This window comes from Colletotrichum siamense (genome assembly GCF_013390195.1).
Source record: "Colletotrichum siamense strain Cg363 chromosome Unknown KSG_Cg363_contig09, whole genome shotgun sequence".
Classification (NCBI taxonomy): Eukaryota; Fungi; Ascomycota; class Sordariomycetes; order Glomerellales; family Glomerellaceae; genus Colletotrichum; species Colletotrichum siamense.
The window spans coordinates 1979333-1996684 of NW_023501022.1; the positions used below are offsets into that span (position 1 = coordinate 1979333).

The 17352-nt window shown below is 53.8% G+C and overlaps 5 protein-coding genes across 5 annotated transcripts; 2 read left to right on the forward strand and 3 right to left on the reverse strand.

Moving 5' to 3' along the window:
* Positions 1-1181: 1181 nt before the first annotated feature.
* On the forward strand, positions 1182-2531 carry CGCS363_v013241 (Uncharacterized protein; the record flags this gene model as incomplete). The annotated part of the gene is made up of 4 exons (XM_036645090.1): positions 1182-1795; positions 1850-2062; positions 2114-2260; positions 2315-2531. 4 exons carry the CDS (start codon positions 1182-1184, stop codon positions 2529-2531), a joined length of 1191 nt encoding a protein of 396 aa, XP_036489566.1.
* Positions 2532-2741: 210 nt separating this feature from the next.
* On the reverse strand, positions 2742-4118 carry CGCS363_v013242 (uncharacterized protein; the record flags this gene model as incomplete). The annotated part of the gene is made up of 2 exons (XM_036645091.1): positions 2742-3499; positions 3548-4118. 2 exons carry the CDS (start codon positions 4116-4118, stop codon positions 2742-2744), a joined length of 1329 nt encoding a protein of 442 aa, XP_036489567.1.
* Positions 4119-5184: 1066 nt separating this feature from the next.
* Positions 5185-6453, reverse strand: CGCS363_v013243 (rRNA methyltransferase 1; the record flags this gene model as incomplete). Its single annotated transcript, XM_036645092.1, has 1 exon — positions 5185-6453. The coding sequence occupies one exon, from the start codon at positions 6451-6453 to the stop codon at positions 5185-5187; it is 1269 nt and encodes a 422-aa protein (XP_036489568.1).
* Positions 6454-7498: 1045 nt separating this feature from the next.
* mit1 (Chromatin remodeling factor mit1) lies at positions 7499-15520 on the forward strand (the record flags this gene model as incomplete). The annotated part of the gene is made up of 8 exons (XM_036645093.1): positions 7499-8032; positions 8504-10627; positions 10676-12292; positions 12344-12488; positions 12590-13003; positions 14087-14649; positions 14842-15274; positions 15327-15520. The coding sequence occupies 8 exons, from the start codon at positions 7499-7501 to the stop codon at positions 15518-15520; spliced, it is 6024 nt and encodes a 2007-aa protein (XP_036489569.1).
* A 255-nt stretch (positions 15521-15775) lies between these two features.
* On the reverse strand, positions 15776-17229 carry ura2 (putative dihydroorotase; the record flags this gene model as incomplete). The annotated part of the gene is made up of 8 exons (XM_036645094.1): positions 15776-16207; positions 16268-16310; positions 16359-16388; positions 16438-16486; positions 16535-16586; positions 16642-16807; positions 16867-17093; positions 17152-17229. The coding sequence occupies 8 exons, from the start codon at positions 17227-17229 to the stop codon at positions 15776-15778; spliced, it is 1077 nt and encodes a 358-aa protein (XP_036489570.1).
* Between the last annotated feature and the right edge of the window lie 123 nt (positions 17230-17352).

Consider the following 17352-nt stretch of genomic DNA (forward strand, 5'->3'; position numbering starts at 1 on the left):
CTCCCTCTTGCCATCCCACCACACTCGGAAAAGAAGCGATCGTAGGTAGGTACTCGAGACGTGTGCGACGTACTACATTCCGCAATATGCTACTCGAACAACATTCAGGACGACCTTGTTCGTCATTTGCATTCTTCTCTACTCTTATCGTCCTTAACAAAGTATTAGGTGACGATTGAAGCCATGGGACACTGCTCAGCTAGCAAAGACTCTTACGGATATGGCCGTCACCCAATCGTCAAGTGTCTATCAAGAGCAAATAGCACGAACATGGGCAGATCTGCCTCTGCCCTTTGAGAAAGTTGAGAGCACGCAGAGATTTGTACCCCTTACCCCGGACTTTCTTTCCAGCTGAATTAAGCTTGATTGCCGAAGCATGGTCTAGCCTGTTCATCGATGTGGATGCTTCTCCAAGCGGAAGACACCCCGACGATCATCTTGACACGGCCGCTCTTGTGAGAGCCACTGCATAGAAGGTTGCTTGCAACATTAAACGATGATAGACAGGGCTCAAGACATCCAACACAAATGCAGACCTTTCTGTCTATTTTCGATGGAGTCTTGCTTATCCACTCGGCTGTATCACCTTGAATCCAGCAACGCACTCTAAGGGCCTGCGAGGTTAGCATAATGCTAAACTTCGCCGGACTCGACGCCTCCGACTTCAGCCCTACTGCTGGCGTGCTCCGCTGCACGATACGCCATCCCAACGACCTCGACTTTCATTGTTCTCGCGCTGAAGCTTGCCTCGCAGGTCTTCAGCTGACAAGACATTGCAACACAGGGAGACTTGCCCGACCTCAGCCATAAGCAAGCCTGGCCATGCGCATCAAACGTTTGTCTTTTTGAACCCCGAATTACGAGCCATGAGGCTCCGTTTTCAACGGGACGATTCGCTGGTCTTCTCGGGCTTCGCTACACCAAGCCCGCCCTAGCTAGCCTCCTTGCAGCTGGCCATGCTCGGGCTGGCGTGCGAATCTGTCTGGGCGATGGCGAGGTCGCGGGGAGGCCACCAGCAAAACAGCTCGAATGTGAGTAGCAAAGAGTCTTGCGGCTGACGACGTACTCAGAGGCGCCCGAAGACTTTAAAGCTGTCCTCCTCCCTCTATTTGCAGCCTTCTTGTCGCCAGGGATTTTTTGTCTTCCTTGTGCGGTGAGCTTGGAAGGTACCTTCGTCAACCATGCATCTCCTCCAGATCTACACGTTGGCAATTGCTTACACCCCATTAGCCTCAGCATGGGGCGGTCTCGAGCAGCGCCAGGCCTCTACACAGAGCCTGATCGATGCGCTAGGCAACTATACCGACCTCTCAAGCTTCCAGTCAATCTTGAAGAATGCACCGGGTCTCATCGCTACCAACGCCCATAGAGGTGCTACCGTCCTGGTGCCAACAAACGAAGCCCTCGAGACGTACGTGAAGCAGAATAACGCCACCAACATATCCCAGCTGCCGATCGAGAAGCTTTCGAGCATCTTCCAGTATCATACCCTGGATGCTCCTCTCACCTCGGCAAACTTCAGCGTCCCAAAGGGCCTCACGGTTCCGACGAAGCTCACAGACAAGGCTAATAACCTGCGAAGCCCCGGCCCCGCCTTGCTCCGCCAGTTCGGCGCGGAAGCTACCGGCCAGGTGCTTTACATCTCCAAGGATACCAGTGCCAGTGCCTCCAAATTCCGGGTCAGACAGGGGACTTCGGGTGAAAAGTCGGAGCTGCAGGCTGGCTTGGGCCAGACGGGGGAGCTGACGGGAATCGATGGGGTGTGGGACGGCGGCTATTTCCAAGTCGTCAACACGTGGGTTTCTCTCTGAACCATCGCGACGGAGAGCTGGACTGACGAACTATGCAGTGTTCTAGAGGCGCCAGACGTGTGCTCCACGACGATCAAGAAACTCTCTGACACACTCTCTGGCCTCGACGGGGCGCTGCGAAAGGTCAGCTTGTGGAAAGAACTCGACAAGACACCCAACATCACTTGTCTGGGTCCCAGCACCGACGCCTTCAATGCGGCGGGCAACCCGGAGAAAACCCTCAACAACACCGCTCTCACGGATGCATTGCTGTGAGTCTTGGTCTCCTGGACTGGAGCTTTCCAAACTAACGTGCGACTAAGCTTCCACACTCTGCCCGAGGTGGCATACAGCAACTTCCTGACCGACGGCATGAAGTATACCAGTCTCCAAAACGCCACAGTTACGGTCACGGTGAAGGATAATCAGATCTGGTTCAACGACGCCAAGGTCATCCAGCCCAATGTCTTGTAAGTTGAACTCACCGCTGTAGAGCAGCCATCCTCTGACATTGTACTCGCTAGAACAAACAACGGCCTCATTCATGTGCTTGACCGCGTCATGTCTGCTGAAGGTGTGCCAGACACTTCTTCTTCGCCGTCGTCCACGTCTGGTTCGTCGCCATCAGGCACCGCTGGTCCTACTTCGACCAGCACACCAGGCAATTTGGGAACCACCCTATCTGGCAATCTGCATGTGGCGGGTGTTATCGCGTTTGCTGCTGTCATCTTGCTTGTATAGAGAGGAAGAAATGCGATCAAGAAATAAGATCTGGGTTTCATCATCAGGATGTCTACCCTTTGAATTGTACTAATGACCCATCTCGCGACTGATGCTCTTCGTGTGTTATGCAAATTTCGATTCTTGAGACCCATCTCTCATTCAGCCATTCGTTTCGTTTCGTTCCTAAAAAGATCCTTATAACGCCGCCCTATGCATCTTGTGTATACCTCAAAACAACGCAGCAAGCATTGACAATGCTACAACCGCAAAGGATGCAACAACTCTCGACCCAGAGTTGGGGAACTGCTTCTGTATCTCTCCTGTCTGTGTCGATGAGCTGGTGGTGCAGCTCGCCGTTCCACACGCATATCCGCTGGGGCAGCAGCCGGGGACAGGTCCTCCCTCCTCTCCGCACAAGAACCAACCGCCCGCACATGTCTCTGTCGCCGAGGCCGGAACGTCGGTGACAGGCACGATGACGGTCGCTCCGTTGGAGATGATGGTGGTAGAGGGCGTGGGCGGACATGAGGTAGTAGCACAGTCTCGTCCTGTCTGGCAGCAGCCTCCGCCAGCGCGAGCCAGGCAGGCGTAGAATCCTGTCGGGCAGAAAGGTGCCGTGTTGGTGTCCCCTTCGGTGGTGGACGTCGGTCTGAAGGGAGGGACTGCGCCGCCAGTGCTGACCGCCGTAGTTGCCGGGGCTGTTGTAGGGTTTGCAGGCGTCTCGGTGGAGGTCGAAGTGCTGGTCGTCGTGACGGTTCCGGGCCGCTGCGTGACTGTGACGATGATGACCACGGTCGTGGTGCTACCATCCGCGAGTGTCGTCGTCGAAACGGTCGTGCTAGTGACGGTCCGGACTGAAGTGACAGTTCCTCCTCCTCCAGTGCTGCCTCCACCACCGCCGCCGCCTCCTCCTCCTCCGCCACCTCCATTGGTGGCCGTTGCCGTTGCTGTTGCCGTCGTGGCCGTGGCAATATGGCTAGGCACACCTTCTTCAAGTCAGTCAAAGTCCTTTGGGAGTTTGAAAGTGTACTTACAGCCGGAACCCTGGCAGACGTAACCCGGAATGCAGCACCCGCCGCCGACGTCCGCCGCACAGCTTGTTGTGCCAATGGGGCAGATTCCAACAGGTCCGTTGCAAGATGCGCCCGCCGGACAGCAAGCGACGTTTCCAACACTCTCATCCACCACCTTCACACACACCTCGTTGGTCATGCAGCACTTATCCGGCGAACCGATGGTCTCACAGCTGTTCATCTTCGTGGGGCAAGCTTGTCTTTTCTCGAGGAGGTTCAACACGTCGATAGCACGGCGGAAGTGCTCCCAGCCCAAACCAGCCTGGGAGCTGTGTGATGCAAAGGGCGGGCGATGCGGGTAGGAGGCGTTGTAGAGGAAAAGGTCGTCGGCCATCCGGGCAGCAAGAAGTTTCTCGTGAGGTGTCAGCGGCGTATCGAAGACATCCTTGGCGAAAGCAAGATCGTCGGGGAGCAGCTTCTCGCCGGCGTTTGGTGACATTTTGCGGATTGCCGTGGGGTTCTCTGCGCCGACATGGGCTGTAATGAGCAGCAGCAGAGACGAGGGAAGGCCAACAAGTGAGAAGGCCCGCATCGTGACGACTGCGAGGCCAAGCCTTCGTCAAGACCAGAAGTCGCCGTCTGTTGTGAGTTTTCAGAGTGTGTTGTTCGTGTGTTTAGTTTAGGTGAGTGACAGGCCGGCCCAAGCTCCGGACGCCAAGTCTTGAGTGTGTGCTTTTGGTCGATGTCAGTTAGACTGAGGTACTGATGAGTGTGAGGTCGATCGGAGATTTGGCGTGAGCGACGATCTTTCTGCAGAGAGATGTCGCTCGGATTTCAAGTAGCGTGCAGTTCTTTGGCGGGAAATTGCAGAGGCGTCGGGCGTCTTGAGGTTTCGTGGGACAAGTCGGTGCGGGAAAGCGGTGGCTGGGCGACTGGGCAACCTGCAAGATGATGGAGCTGCTTGGGCTCGCGAAACCTCACCGCCCTGTATTCGTGTCTGATCCCGAGAGGCAGTCTGTGGTCCCGCAGCGAGACACGTCGCCGGCGGTATCAGATTTCAACAATGCGTTTGTTGCGTGGACTTTTCCCGTAATTTTGTCTTGGAAAAGAAGCTGGTTGCTGCTGATCTTATCGACCGTTGAACAGAGGTGCCGCACTGCTGACAGGACCCCTTCCTTGTATGTTTTTTTTTTTTTTTTTCAGGTGGCTGGGCATGGATGACAGCTGCTAAAGATACGTCATCCAGGGCCAGGGCGGGTCGAAAAGCCGCCGGGTCTGTCAAGCTTCAGGGGAAGAGCCGGATGTCTCGCCCGCCGTCAGGGGTCTGGTCTAAGCTTTACCAGGGTAGCTTCAAAGGACCGACGCGCCGGCTGGGAAACGCCTGCGCCGACGACTTGGTTTTGCCTTGCAGCAGCCGAGATCGCCAATCCATGCACGACGGGAAGTACTTCGAGTGGGCACTTACCGGTGCCTTGCAGATGCCGTGTTATGTGCAAGACTGTCCCAGACCATCATATATCACAATAGAGTCAAGCTGCCAGAAGAGAATAATTCATTTGTGCCGAGAGGTATTCGTATTCTATACATGGTAGTTTTACAGATGATTGTAAATGTTACATCATGGCATTATGCTTTTCCTATTGTGCACCAACTGCGCATCAAAACAGAGTCTCTCCACCATCTGCTTTACGAGCATCGATGTGCAACCTCTCGGTGAGCGTCAGAGGATCTTTCTGGCGTACTCCTCGCAAAAACGAGTTGCAGAGCAGCGCCGCAGCAACGCTCACGTTCAAGCTGTCCACAGAGCTTGCGGTTGAAGCCACTCGTGGAATTGTGACCTCATGCGTCGCCTTCTTCCTAATGTCGTAGGGAAGACCGGTGCCTTCGTTACCAAGAACGAGGATGCAAGGCTCTTTTTCAAGAGGCTTGAAGTCCTCGATGTAGTCCGGAGTCCACTGACGGTTCGAACGCGATCCAAGCGTGGGTGCAACGGCAGCGTATGACGTCCAGCCAGCCTCTTGCGAGAGACTCAAAAACCGCCCTGGGTCTTCAACAGTGAAGAGCTTAATCTCTTCCGCAGCCCCAGCCGCAGCTTTCAACACGGTGGATGTGATAGAAGACGATGTCCGATCTGTAATGGCCACAGCTGACACGCCAAGGAAGCAAGCTGTACGAAGAATTGCACCCAAGTTACCAGGGTCCAAAATCTCGTTCAGCAGAAGGACTAGCGGCCGAGACTGACCCTGCTTGCAAGGGATGGAGCCTTCCGTGCCGTTGATCTCGAGGTCTTCCTTGGACTGGTGAGCCACGGAGACTTTGTAGCCGTTTGAATCGGCCGACAACCCCCCAAGGCTGACAAGCGGCAGCTGAGGGAGAGGAGATGCCTCGAGAACAAGACCGTTGTGTGGTCTACCCTTGCTCATCTTGTCCAGCAGCTTCTGATCGGCCTCGTAGACGCTTTTGACCTTGATGCCCTTCTTCTCTGCCATAGACACGATCCAGGCGTCGTCCTTCGTGTCCTTCTTGTTGCTCCCCTGGTAGACATACAGATTGTAAAGCTTGCGCTGAGAGTTTCTCAGAGCCGCCTTCACCACCGATCGGCCAAATAGAAATTGCGATGCTGCTGTCGTGTACTGAATCGACAGTGGGAATTCGGCCGGTCTGTTGGCAGAAGAATCGTCGTCTGATCCTCGAGTCTGTCTACGAGGCGCAGCACCATCTCGCTCAAACTCCCTCCTTACGCCATCTCTCATCTGTCTCATCGAATCGCGACCACCGTCTCTTCTGGGAGTTGTCGATTTCCAATCACCATCCCTCCTCTGACTTGTTGAGTTCCAACCTCCATCTCTTCTGGGCCTCGAGGCGTCCCGATTGAGATCTCTCCATGCGGAGCCTGACCGCGGATATTCCGTCTTATCTTCGTTCATCCCCTCCTTGTCCAATAGCTTGGAGACTTTATCTTTCAACTCGCCGCGGTTGAGCTGGTACACCATGCTCTTCTTCCCGAACGAGTACTCTGGGTTGTTGAACCGCTTGCTCCTTGACTTTCTCCCTCCCTCCTCTTCTTCTTGCTCGCGCTCTTGCATCTTTTGAAATGCTTTCTTCGGCTTGAAATGACGTTCGCGACCGCCAATCGCGCCATTGAATTTGTTGGCAAAGGCATCCGGCTTCGATGGGAGATTTCGGCTCGGGCTACGACCGCGAGACTCGGTCAGGCGGGGCTTGAAGTCTGGGCGTCTCGTGCGATTATCCTGACGATTTCTCGAATTCGGACTTGTTGCGCGACCGTTTGGGGAACCGGGTCTTGCCGACTGTCGAAGACCCCGATGGATACCTGAGAGAGATGCATGGCGCACCTGTCCGGTGGTGCCAGTGAGCTGGAAAGCTCTATGGGTCGTTGTATGCGGGCGAACGGCGCTCCATCTCAGAAGTTGACTCATCGCATAGCATGCATGGAGTAAGTCCAGGCCTCGGTACGTGTAGTGGTGTCGATGTCTTCCAACATGGCGACAATGTGCAAAACGTCGCAGCGCCAAAATCGCAAGTCTTCGATAGTGGCACTTTTTTTTTCTGCCACATTCTTGCAGCAGGGACCCGAGCGGTAAGTAGACCCTGGCTCTCTGGTTGGCCAACGAGTCTTCGATGGGCCCTTTCCATCGGCGCAACCACCCCACCAAGAGCGGGCTGGCGGTACGTACCCGTGCTTTACACGCTACGGCAGCTCAACTTTAATGGCAACGCGGTTTCGAGCGTCGCGTCGAAGTGTGAAGACTTCCCAGTCTCAAAGGCCGTCCTTTCTCTGAGTGCGCTCACCCACAACCGATCCCCTGCCTTTGCAGGACAATTCTTCCATTCCATTTTCGCCTTCTTCTTTTCAGTCTTTCCTTAAAGCGACTTCTAAATATCCGACGCAGTCCGCGCGACACCCCACCCGCCCCGACCCCATGCCTTTCCGTTTCGAGCAGTCGCATCATGGAGGACTTCACGAACACCGCTGACGACGATATCGTCCAGTCTGTTACAGGCTCTCCAAGCGATGCACTGATAGGCCTCGACCAATCCGACCCCGCTGTCAACGAGGATATTCTCGAAGAGGCTACAGTCGATACCTTCGACGGCGCATTCCCCACCGATGCCGCGACGAAAGGCCATCTGCCGCAGGGCGCTACGATACAGGACTCAGACGATTTTGACCCAGAAGAACCTTTGCCTTCGATAGACACTTACGAGGAGGTGGCGCCTGTTGCTACAATGTCGGAACCAGTCGTCGGCCTGGAAACTGCGTCTACCAACATGGAGGCTGCGGAAGGAGTTCCCGAAGAGGTTACGCATGACCGAGTTCGCCCAGTCCGGATAGAAATTGTTCTACGGCGTCTATCCCCCGAAGAGTGCGCGCAATACCGTACCATCAAGAGCGACGTCGTTGACGAGGTCATTGGAGAGGTGGAAGGGCCCGAATCAGAATTGTGGTACAGCGTCGAGTTCACCGATGGACGACAAGATATTGTGAGTTACTATTTCCTTCTACTTTCTCTCAGTCGAACGTTCTTTCCTTTTTTTTTACTGCTGCTCTTGCCGTCTTCAACTGCTTCTATTCATCTATATAAATCACCTCTTCACTCTCCACTCTACACACTTCATCACTCCCACATCACTTCCACCCAACCACAATCCAGGCTTCACATATCTTCTCTTAAGCACTTTCCCCTCAGACTTCCTAGTGCTTAGCTTCATTTAACCGACTGCTACTACTGCACACCGGTTCGTCCAGAGAACTTGCCAATCTGAGGAAGCGCGGCTATCAGGTGTTTGAATTGTGTTGCGGGTTGCTTCGAAGACCATATCTCATCGCACATCACCCTCCCAACCCTACTTGTGCGAACATCTGCTATGGAGCTGTATCAAGCAAGGCCGCACTTAGCGGATAGGAATCTACCACCGCAAACTCTTCAAGGACACTACGCTAACTCCGCCGAGATACCGTTCGGAGACCTTCTTGCCTACGACGGGGGTGAATCTGCTCTTCAGAAAATGCAGGGCGACGTGGACTCTGAGGTCGAGACTGGCGCCTTCCACGGGCAGAAGCGATCTTGGGAGGACACTTTGGAGGATTCCGAGGCCGATTCTCAGGCGGACCTGGATCTCATGGAACTTGATGAAGAAGAGTTACCTCGCCAATCGAAACGTCAACGAAGCGTCGTTCAGCGCAGCGCCCGCCTCACATCCATCATTGATTCCGATGATGAAGACGAAGACGAAGTTTCTTCCCGTCGTTCGCGACGTCAACGCACGACCACCAGACAGAGCACCCGCCAAAACTCCCACGCTGCTGTCTCTGACGATGAAGATGAGAACCGGCGGACTCGTTCACGAAGACACGAGTCTTCCCAGCCACAGCGACAACTGAGAGAACGAACTCAAAAGCAGCTCACACTCACTAGCATGGCTTTCGGAAACCCCAGTTTGACCCGCGATGATGACATGGACGAACTTTCCCAAGATCCCCCTCCTCAGCAATCTGACGGAGAAGACGACGATTTCACGTTCATTACATCGGACCTTCAGCCAAAGCCAGGCCGAGGCAGGCGCAAGCAGCCCAGACGATCAAAATCCTCTAAAGCAAAGCCCGAAGCGAAACCCAGATCACGCGATTCTTCGATCGAGTTTGAGGATCGCCGTCGATCCGGCAGATCTACCAGAAACAAGGCTAGCATGCTCGACTCCGCCCCGATGGACGAGGAATCCTTTTACATCGAGGACACTGCTCCGGTTGGAGCACCAAGAGTGATGAATGTCAAGGAGGTCTTCAAGCAACTTCCACATGATTCGCCATTCTTGACCTTCCACTCAGATATCTGCAGCAGTTGCAACGTTGGGCCCGCCGCCAACAAAGGTCCTCTTGTCAGCTGCCAGGGCTGCTCCATGTCATTTCACAAAGTTTGCCTGGGCTACAGATCAGCCAGAGAACACTTGGTTACGAAGGTTGGGGCGGAAGACTTCGTCCTCCAGTGCAAGTACTGCATTGGCTTCTACGGCAAGAAGGATAAGCATGCCCCTCGTCATCACAACTGCCAGGGATGCGAAAAGCCGGGACGTTCTTGTGCAGCATTTTCGCCAAGGAGAACGCCAAAGCAAGAAGAAAAGCTTCGAGTTGAGAATGGAGGCGAGGATCCCATCGCACCTGTGGACCCGGCTCTCGTCAACAATGCAGAAAACGTCCTCTTTCGGTGCACCTCATGCAAGCGCGGCTGGCACTATGAACACCTGCCGTCTTCTCAGATGGACACCGACTTATCCAATGTCCGTGACCAACGTCTCTCTGAGTACTCAGTGGACTGGAAGTGCCATGATTGCGCCATGGTTTCCCACAAGATTCAGACCTTGGTTGCCTGGAGACTTACAAAGAAGGACTCCTTTTCAGACGGAATGACATACAGCGACTTCTATGAAGACGAGAAAGACTACCTCATCAAATGGGCGGACTGCTCATACTTTCACTGTACCTGGATGCCTGGGGCCTGGGTGTTTCACATGGCTCCTGGAGCTATGCGGAATTCATTTGCGAAGAGGGACGCAGAGCAAAATCTGTGTTTGAGATGGACAACTGATGAGGCTATCCCGGAGGAATACCTTCTTACAGACGTCATCCTCGCTGCCAAAGTCAAGAACGGACGATCACGAAGCCTGCAGGACGACATGGAGCGGATCGGGAGTGTCGACAAGATTTACGTCAAGTTCCAAGGCTTAGGGTACGATGAGGCCGTTTGGGATAAGCCCCCAAAGCCAGACACTGGGGAGATCTACAATACGTTCAAGGCTGCCTACTACGAGTATCTCACTGGCAAATATTTCGTCAGTCCCACGAACCACAAGATGAAACAGCGAGTGAATGATTGGAAGGAGGAAAAGTTCGTCGCTTTAACCGAGCAGCCCAAAGCAATCCGACGGGGCAACCTCATGGCCTACCAGCTCGAAGGCGTCAACTGGCTGTTGTACAACTACCACGAAGACAAGAATGTCATTCTTGCCGACGAGATGGGACTCGGGAAGACAGTTCAAGTCGTTAGCTTGATCTCTGCCCTGGCTTTAGGCGAACCTAAGGTATTTCTACCCTGCCTAATCTGCGATCGTGACTAACTCAGAGTGTAGTGTTGGCCATTTCTGGTCGTTGTACCAAATGCTACTTGTCCAAACTGGCGCCGCGAGATCAAGCAATGGGCCCCAGAGCTTCGAGTTGTGACCTACCATGGCGGCAAGCAACCCCAGGAACTAGCCTACAAATACGAGCTCTTCCCCAACGGCTCGTCAGACATCAAGGCCCATGTTGTGGTCATGTCATACGACTCCGCTCAGGATGACCGTACGAGGAACCTGTTTCGCTCTGTGCAGTGGGCCGGGTTGATTGTTGATGAAGGTCAACGACTCAAGAATGACAAGAGCTTGCTGTACCTGGCATTGCGCGCGATGCGGTTCCCCTTCCGACTTCTCCTGACAGGCACGCCATTGCAAAACAACAAGCGAGAGCTCTTCAATTTGTTGCAATTCATCGACCCTACGCAGAATGCTGAGAAGTTGGACGAACAGTACCAGGAGTTGAACGCACAGAACCTGCCAGAACTTCATGGGCGAATCAAGCAATATTTCTTGAGACGAACGAAAGCTCAGGTTCTGAAGTTCCTGCCTCCGATGGCGCAGATCATTGTGCCAGTCTCAATGTCGATCCTTCAGGAGAAGCTATGCAAATCTATTATGGCGAAAAGCCCCGACCTCATCAAGGCAATCTTTGCAGATGACAAGATCAACAAGAAAGAGCGTGGTAGTCTGAACAACATCCTCATGCAGTTGCGGAAGTGTCTTTGCCATCCTTTCATGTATAGCGATGCGATTGAGGAGAGAGCTGTGGACCACGTCAAGATGCATGAGAACCTGGTTTCTGCGTCTGGCAAGCTGATGCTGCTTAGTATCATGTTGCCCAAACTCAAGGAGCGTGGACACCGTGTGCTCATCTTCAGCCAGTTCTTGGATCAACTGGATATCGTTGAGGACTTTTTGAACGGCCTGGGCTTCTTGCACAGGCGTCTTGACGGCAAGATCAACAGCCACGAGAAACAGAAGCATATCGACGCATTCAACGCCCCGGATTCCGAAGTCTTCGCCTTTCTCCTCTCAACCAGAGCAGGAGGCGTAGGTATCAACCTTGCAACAGCAGATACTGTCATCATCCTAGATCCTGATTTCAACCCCCACCAGGATATTCAAGCCATCTCTCGCGCGCACAGAATCGGTCAGAAGCACAAGGTTCTCTGTTTCCAGCTCATGACGAAGAACTCCGCGGAGGAGAAGATCATGCAGATTGGCCGCAAGAAGATGGCTCTTGATCATGTGTTGATTGAGGCTATGGACGACACAGGGGAGCCGGATGATTTGGAATCGATCCTCAAATTCGGAGCTACTGCGCTTTTCAGCGATGACCAAAACGAAAAGGACATCATACGTTACGATGAGGCAAGTGTTGAAAAACTTCTCGATCGTTCTCATATCGAGCAAACAAGCACTGGCCAAGATGAATCCGCCGAATCGACATTTTCGTTCGCTCGCGTCTGGGCTAACGACAAGGGCGGGTTCGAGGATAACCTGGCAGAGGAGAACGAACCTACCGTGAACCCTAATGTTTGGGAGGAGATTCTTGCTGAGAGAGAGGCCGAGGCCAAAAGACTAGCGGAGTTGAACAAGGAAGTTCTTGGTCGTGGAGGACGTCGCCGCCAGGTTGGTCAGCACATCGATTTGATGGACATGGTACACTAACAACCGCCGCAGGCCGTGAACTACAAGACGAACGCCCCCATTGCTACTGATCTTGCTGTCGACCACAGCGGTAGTTCCGATAACGACGAGGACTTCGTGGGTGGTGAGGACGAGGAGCCTGATACTGACCCAGAGGACAGGAACACGATGAGCAAAGGTAAAGCCAGGAAATCTTCTTCTCAGTCTACGTCACCTCATTCAACTCCCAAAAAGACACCGAATCGCAAGAAACAACAAGTTAACTCTTCGACTCCACAGAAGACGCCCTCTACGCGGAAAACACCAAAGAGAGACGCCGCGGCATCCTCCAAGACGTCAAAGTCGGCCAAGTCAACCCCCCAAAAACGAGCTCCAAGAAAGACGCCAAAGTCAACCCCAAACAAAACCAAAACCAAAACCACCACATCCAAAGCCACTCCATCCAAGGCTACCCCAACCAAGGCCTCCAGCCAGGCAGCCAAGTCAACCAAGGATTCCACGGCATCGCAGCCCAAAGAGCCTACCAAAACGGAACGCAGTATTCTACTACCAACCCCCCAGGATACTCCAACCCCGTCCAGCCCGGCTTACAGATCTTCCCGCTCGCCAACGGTGGAAAACGAGGCCGACCCCCAAAGTACGGCCGACCATTAAAGTATGACATGGCATGGCTTGACAATGTCCACATCTCCGGTACGGGGTCTGGCCCACAACTTCCAGGCTCCGGGCCACAACTACCAAATTCTGCGAACTTCAATAAGGCAGAAAAGTCTTCTCGAAAGACCTCATCTGGCCCATTTCAGATGCACCCCAACGCGGTTGCTTGTGCCACTTGCGGCCTGCGACATCTTTTGCCTCAATGCCCAGTTTTTACAACTGAGATACAATTACGACTTGCTCTTGATACCTTCCAACACTGGCCAGCGAAAGCCAGAACACCTGCAGCAGAGCAGGTCTTACGAGAGAAGCTACATAGGATAGCTTTGCAACACAGAACATAATGACATTTGCTACCGACCTGGCAGGCGTATGGGTTTGGATTTAGACGGCAAGGATGGGACATTAGCCAGAGGATTGCAAACAAATCCTCTCGCCCGGCTATTTCATTAACGCTTACACAGCTTAGCTTAGATGATGCATGCATATAGGCCAATAGACATTGCATTGCTTTCAGTCGCATCAACGCAGTGCGATATTTCTGAGGATCAATCTATGGTTTGACTTGTTCAACAGTGAAGGCACAGCTGTTTGTCACGTGGTGAGGTACAAACCAAGAATGCAGGTAACCGTATGAGTGCAGCGGACCTTATTTCGGTCGAGCAAACGACGATGGCAACGCATCTTTTTTTCGTCCTGGTACAGCGACTGTTTTGATTAAAGGATCTCGCGTCCTAGGCATCAGGCTCTCATGTCTGAGCCTTTGGCATCTTGGTCCGGAATTCGCCTTCGTGCTGCATGCTGCAGAGAACGTCAAAGTCGTCTTTAATCACGTACCTCGGCGACTCCAGAGGTGCTGATCGCGGTCGACGGCATTATAGATAGGGTAACGTATTGGCATCTCCCCGTTTGCACCCCGCCAGGACTAAGACTTTCCACCGTGCCCTAGACTTGTCCTTTTCTCTTCTCCTCATCCTTCTTCTTTTCGTAACTTCTCACTTTCTCTTCTCACACCCAGTATGGACTCGATGTTAATTCACTCCTCTTCCGACAAGTCTTGTTCGCCCCCGGCATCAAGAACCTCGACGCGCGGTACGACACCTGACTTTGACCCGTCAGCATCGATCACGAACGGAATCAGTGGCGTGCGGATTTGCGGCATGGAAACATCCACCTCTCTCCAGGCGAGGGACCTCCGATACCCTGGCGAGATGCCTCCTGCCTCCTTCCGTCGTTACCAACCTCAACACCATCACCAACAACAGGCGCCGATGAGGCACATGCTCGCCAACGCCGCCCCCGCGCCACGCAGCATCGACGCTCCGAACTGGCGAATGGGTATGAACATGACGACAGCTACTGCCCAAGTTCACGGCCATTACCACACGCCCAGTCTGACCAGCGGTCCTGAATACATGGCTATGGGAGCCCCTAACGCAGAGAACCAACCTGCTACGGACCAAGGTCAGGACGTGGGCGTCGACACATCGGGCTTTTACGCCTACTGCCTCGACCGCGGCAACGGCAACTACACCAGACTCGTTCCTGCTGATACTCTCCCACCCTTGGTCGGCATCCCAGCTGTGCAGCACGGTGCTGAGGGCATGCTTGTACTGCCCTCGCCGCGAGGGCTGGATCACCAGAATCCATCGGGTGGTCCCATCCAGCCGGTCGCGTTCAAGGTATGGTATTCCTTCCTCTCGTCATTTTCCAAGCACCAGGGTTTTGGCGCTGAACATCTCAGACCCCTCCACCGTCTCCGGCACCGGTCTCTGATGCTCTTCAGGTAATGATGACCCTCCACCTATTGCCCTCCTACCGTGTTTTGATGGCGACTGTCTGAGTCTGAGTCACGCTGACGTTTTGTGCTACAGAAGAGAATCGACCACATCGTTGCCTCCTCTCCCGCCCCGCCCAAGAAGCCCAAGATTTACTGCGACAAGTGGGTTCACGAGGGCGTTTGCGCCTTCACGCAGCAAGGATGCAAGTACAAGCACGAGATGCCGCTGGACAAGGCTACTCAACACTCCCTCGGTCTGTTCCATGGCCTGCCGACCTGGTGGAAGAAGCAGCAAGCGGAGCTGCAACGCCAGCAACAACAGCAGGAAGCAAGCGGCACCGAGACGTTCTACGACGCCCAGCCCCAGCAAGGAGCACTTCCGTCACCCATCAGGTCTGAAAAGGACCTCTCAAGTCCAGCGAGAGCATCGCAGTCATGGAGACGAGTCGAAGGTGCAAGGCCGCAGGGTCACATGCGCTCGTCGTCGCCCACAAGACAGAACGAAAGCGGTTACAGGACTACCGCAGGTAAGTTCCCCTCTGCACCGGCTCATGAAGCCAAAATTGACATTCGAGGCAGAGCAGAGGACTGCGTATTCCCAGGGCATGATTTCTCCTGCTTCCCCTTGCGTCTGGGGTCCCATCGGCCCTCCGTCGAAGCGAACGGCCGACCACCCCCACAGGTACCACCAAAGCCTGGGTGGCTTCGGAATGCCGAACAACTTTTCTATGCTGAACGATATGGGTGAACGAGATAATGGATCTCGGTACTAAGGTCTTTAAGACCCTTCTTGGCTGAAATATGGATTACCTAAATAGGAGAGAAAGGGGCAACTGGCAATGAGATATGAGATGACGATAGGATGGGGATCTTCCAAAAAGAAAAACACAGCTTTGTTGACTTGAGAGACTGTATGTATTATAGAACACATACACCAGCAATGGAGGTTCGCAATCATCACCGGGTTTCCTTCTTTTCCTATTCCTAGTTGTTGCTCACAAAGGCCGCCAAAATGATTGTTGAACTTTTTACAGCCACTGAAGGGTCCAGGTCTCCTTACCAGCGCGGAAAGGAACGACCTGAATACCAGAGCCCTCGAGGACCTGGTTGATGACAGCACCACCACGAGTGAGGCGGATTCGCTCCGCCTTCTGGTCCTCGAAGCCGCCGTAGAACTTGCGGCCGTAGTGCGCCACGAAGCCCTCGATAGCCTCCAGAGTGATGTCCGCGTCCTTGAGCTCTCCACGGACGACTGCCTCGTCGAGTGCGGTGAGAAGGTACTGCACGGCATAGGGCTGGGTGAAGACACCTGCGGCGGCCTTGGAGGGGCCCGTCTTGGAGGTGATGGGGTGAGGGGCGGAGTCGGTGCCCAGGAAGAACTTGCCGTTGCTGTTGACGACGGCGTTGAGGAGGGCCCTACGGTCGTGGGGAAGCTTGGCAACGGGCTTGCAGAAGTTCATCTATGTGCAGTAAGGTCAGTGTGATGACAGGGAAAGGAACAGGGACTGGGTCGGTCGTACGGCGTCACCAACAACGTCGTCGATGGTAATGAAGAGGTGGTGACTAAATATGTCAGTCTACAAGCCTTGGAAGCTTTTGTGGAAAACTTACACAGTAATCGTTCCCGAGACGTTGGGGCCACTTGAATACGGTTAACAAAGCTAAATAATGTTCATCCAAAAGAACTTACCAGGACTTGACGGCCTCGACGGCCTCGGCAGTTGTGCAGTGCTCGAGGACTATTGCACGAGTCAATATCATTCAGCAGCGTGGGTACTTTAACTCACTGATCCTGAGCTTCGGGTACTTGTTGTGAAGAACCTTCAACGTAGGGAGGAACTGAGACGGCGTCAGGATATCCGGTTCATTAGCACAAAATGCATGGCCTACCCACCTTGGACTCAGCGTTCAGAGTAGTGATGTCGCTGCCAGCATGGGAGGGGCACTCTCCATGAAGGCAAAGAAGCAAGTCGACCTCCTCCATGGCCTTGAAGACCTCGTGGAAAGCATCGTAGTCGACGACACCAGCAGAGCTGTTGGTTGTGACGCCGGCAGGGTAACTGAAGGACATCCAGATCAGACCAAACCTCGAAACAGGGCTTGAGTGGATTTCAATTACCTTTTTACAGCGGCAACTCCAGCCTTCTTGGCCTCTCTGATAACTTCGGGTGTAACGTCAGGGTGAAGGTAGAGGGTCATCAGCAGCTTCACCTCATCGTTTCCCAGAGCCTCCTTGATACGAGAAGAATAGTCCAACGCCATCTTCGTGCTGGTCACGGGAGGGGTAAGGTTGGGCATGATCAAAGCAGAGTTGGCACCACCGGATCGGATAGTAGGAGCAACAAGCTAAATAATCAGCATTTTTACGGATGAGCCTGAGGGAGGCGGCTTCGCGCTCACACACCTTCAACATGTCGCCATCACGCACGTGGACGTGGGCATCGAATGCTGCAGGCAGCTCAATGGTGTCAGAAAGAGGCATCTTGGAGGTGGTCGAAGGAATTGTATGCTGCAGTTTGTTAGTCGCTGGGTATCACAGAGGAGAGGCAACGTGAGCCGCGAGAAGGGCACCACGATCGAGACAAAATCACTGACTGGGTGTCTG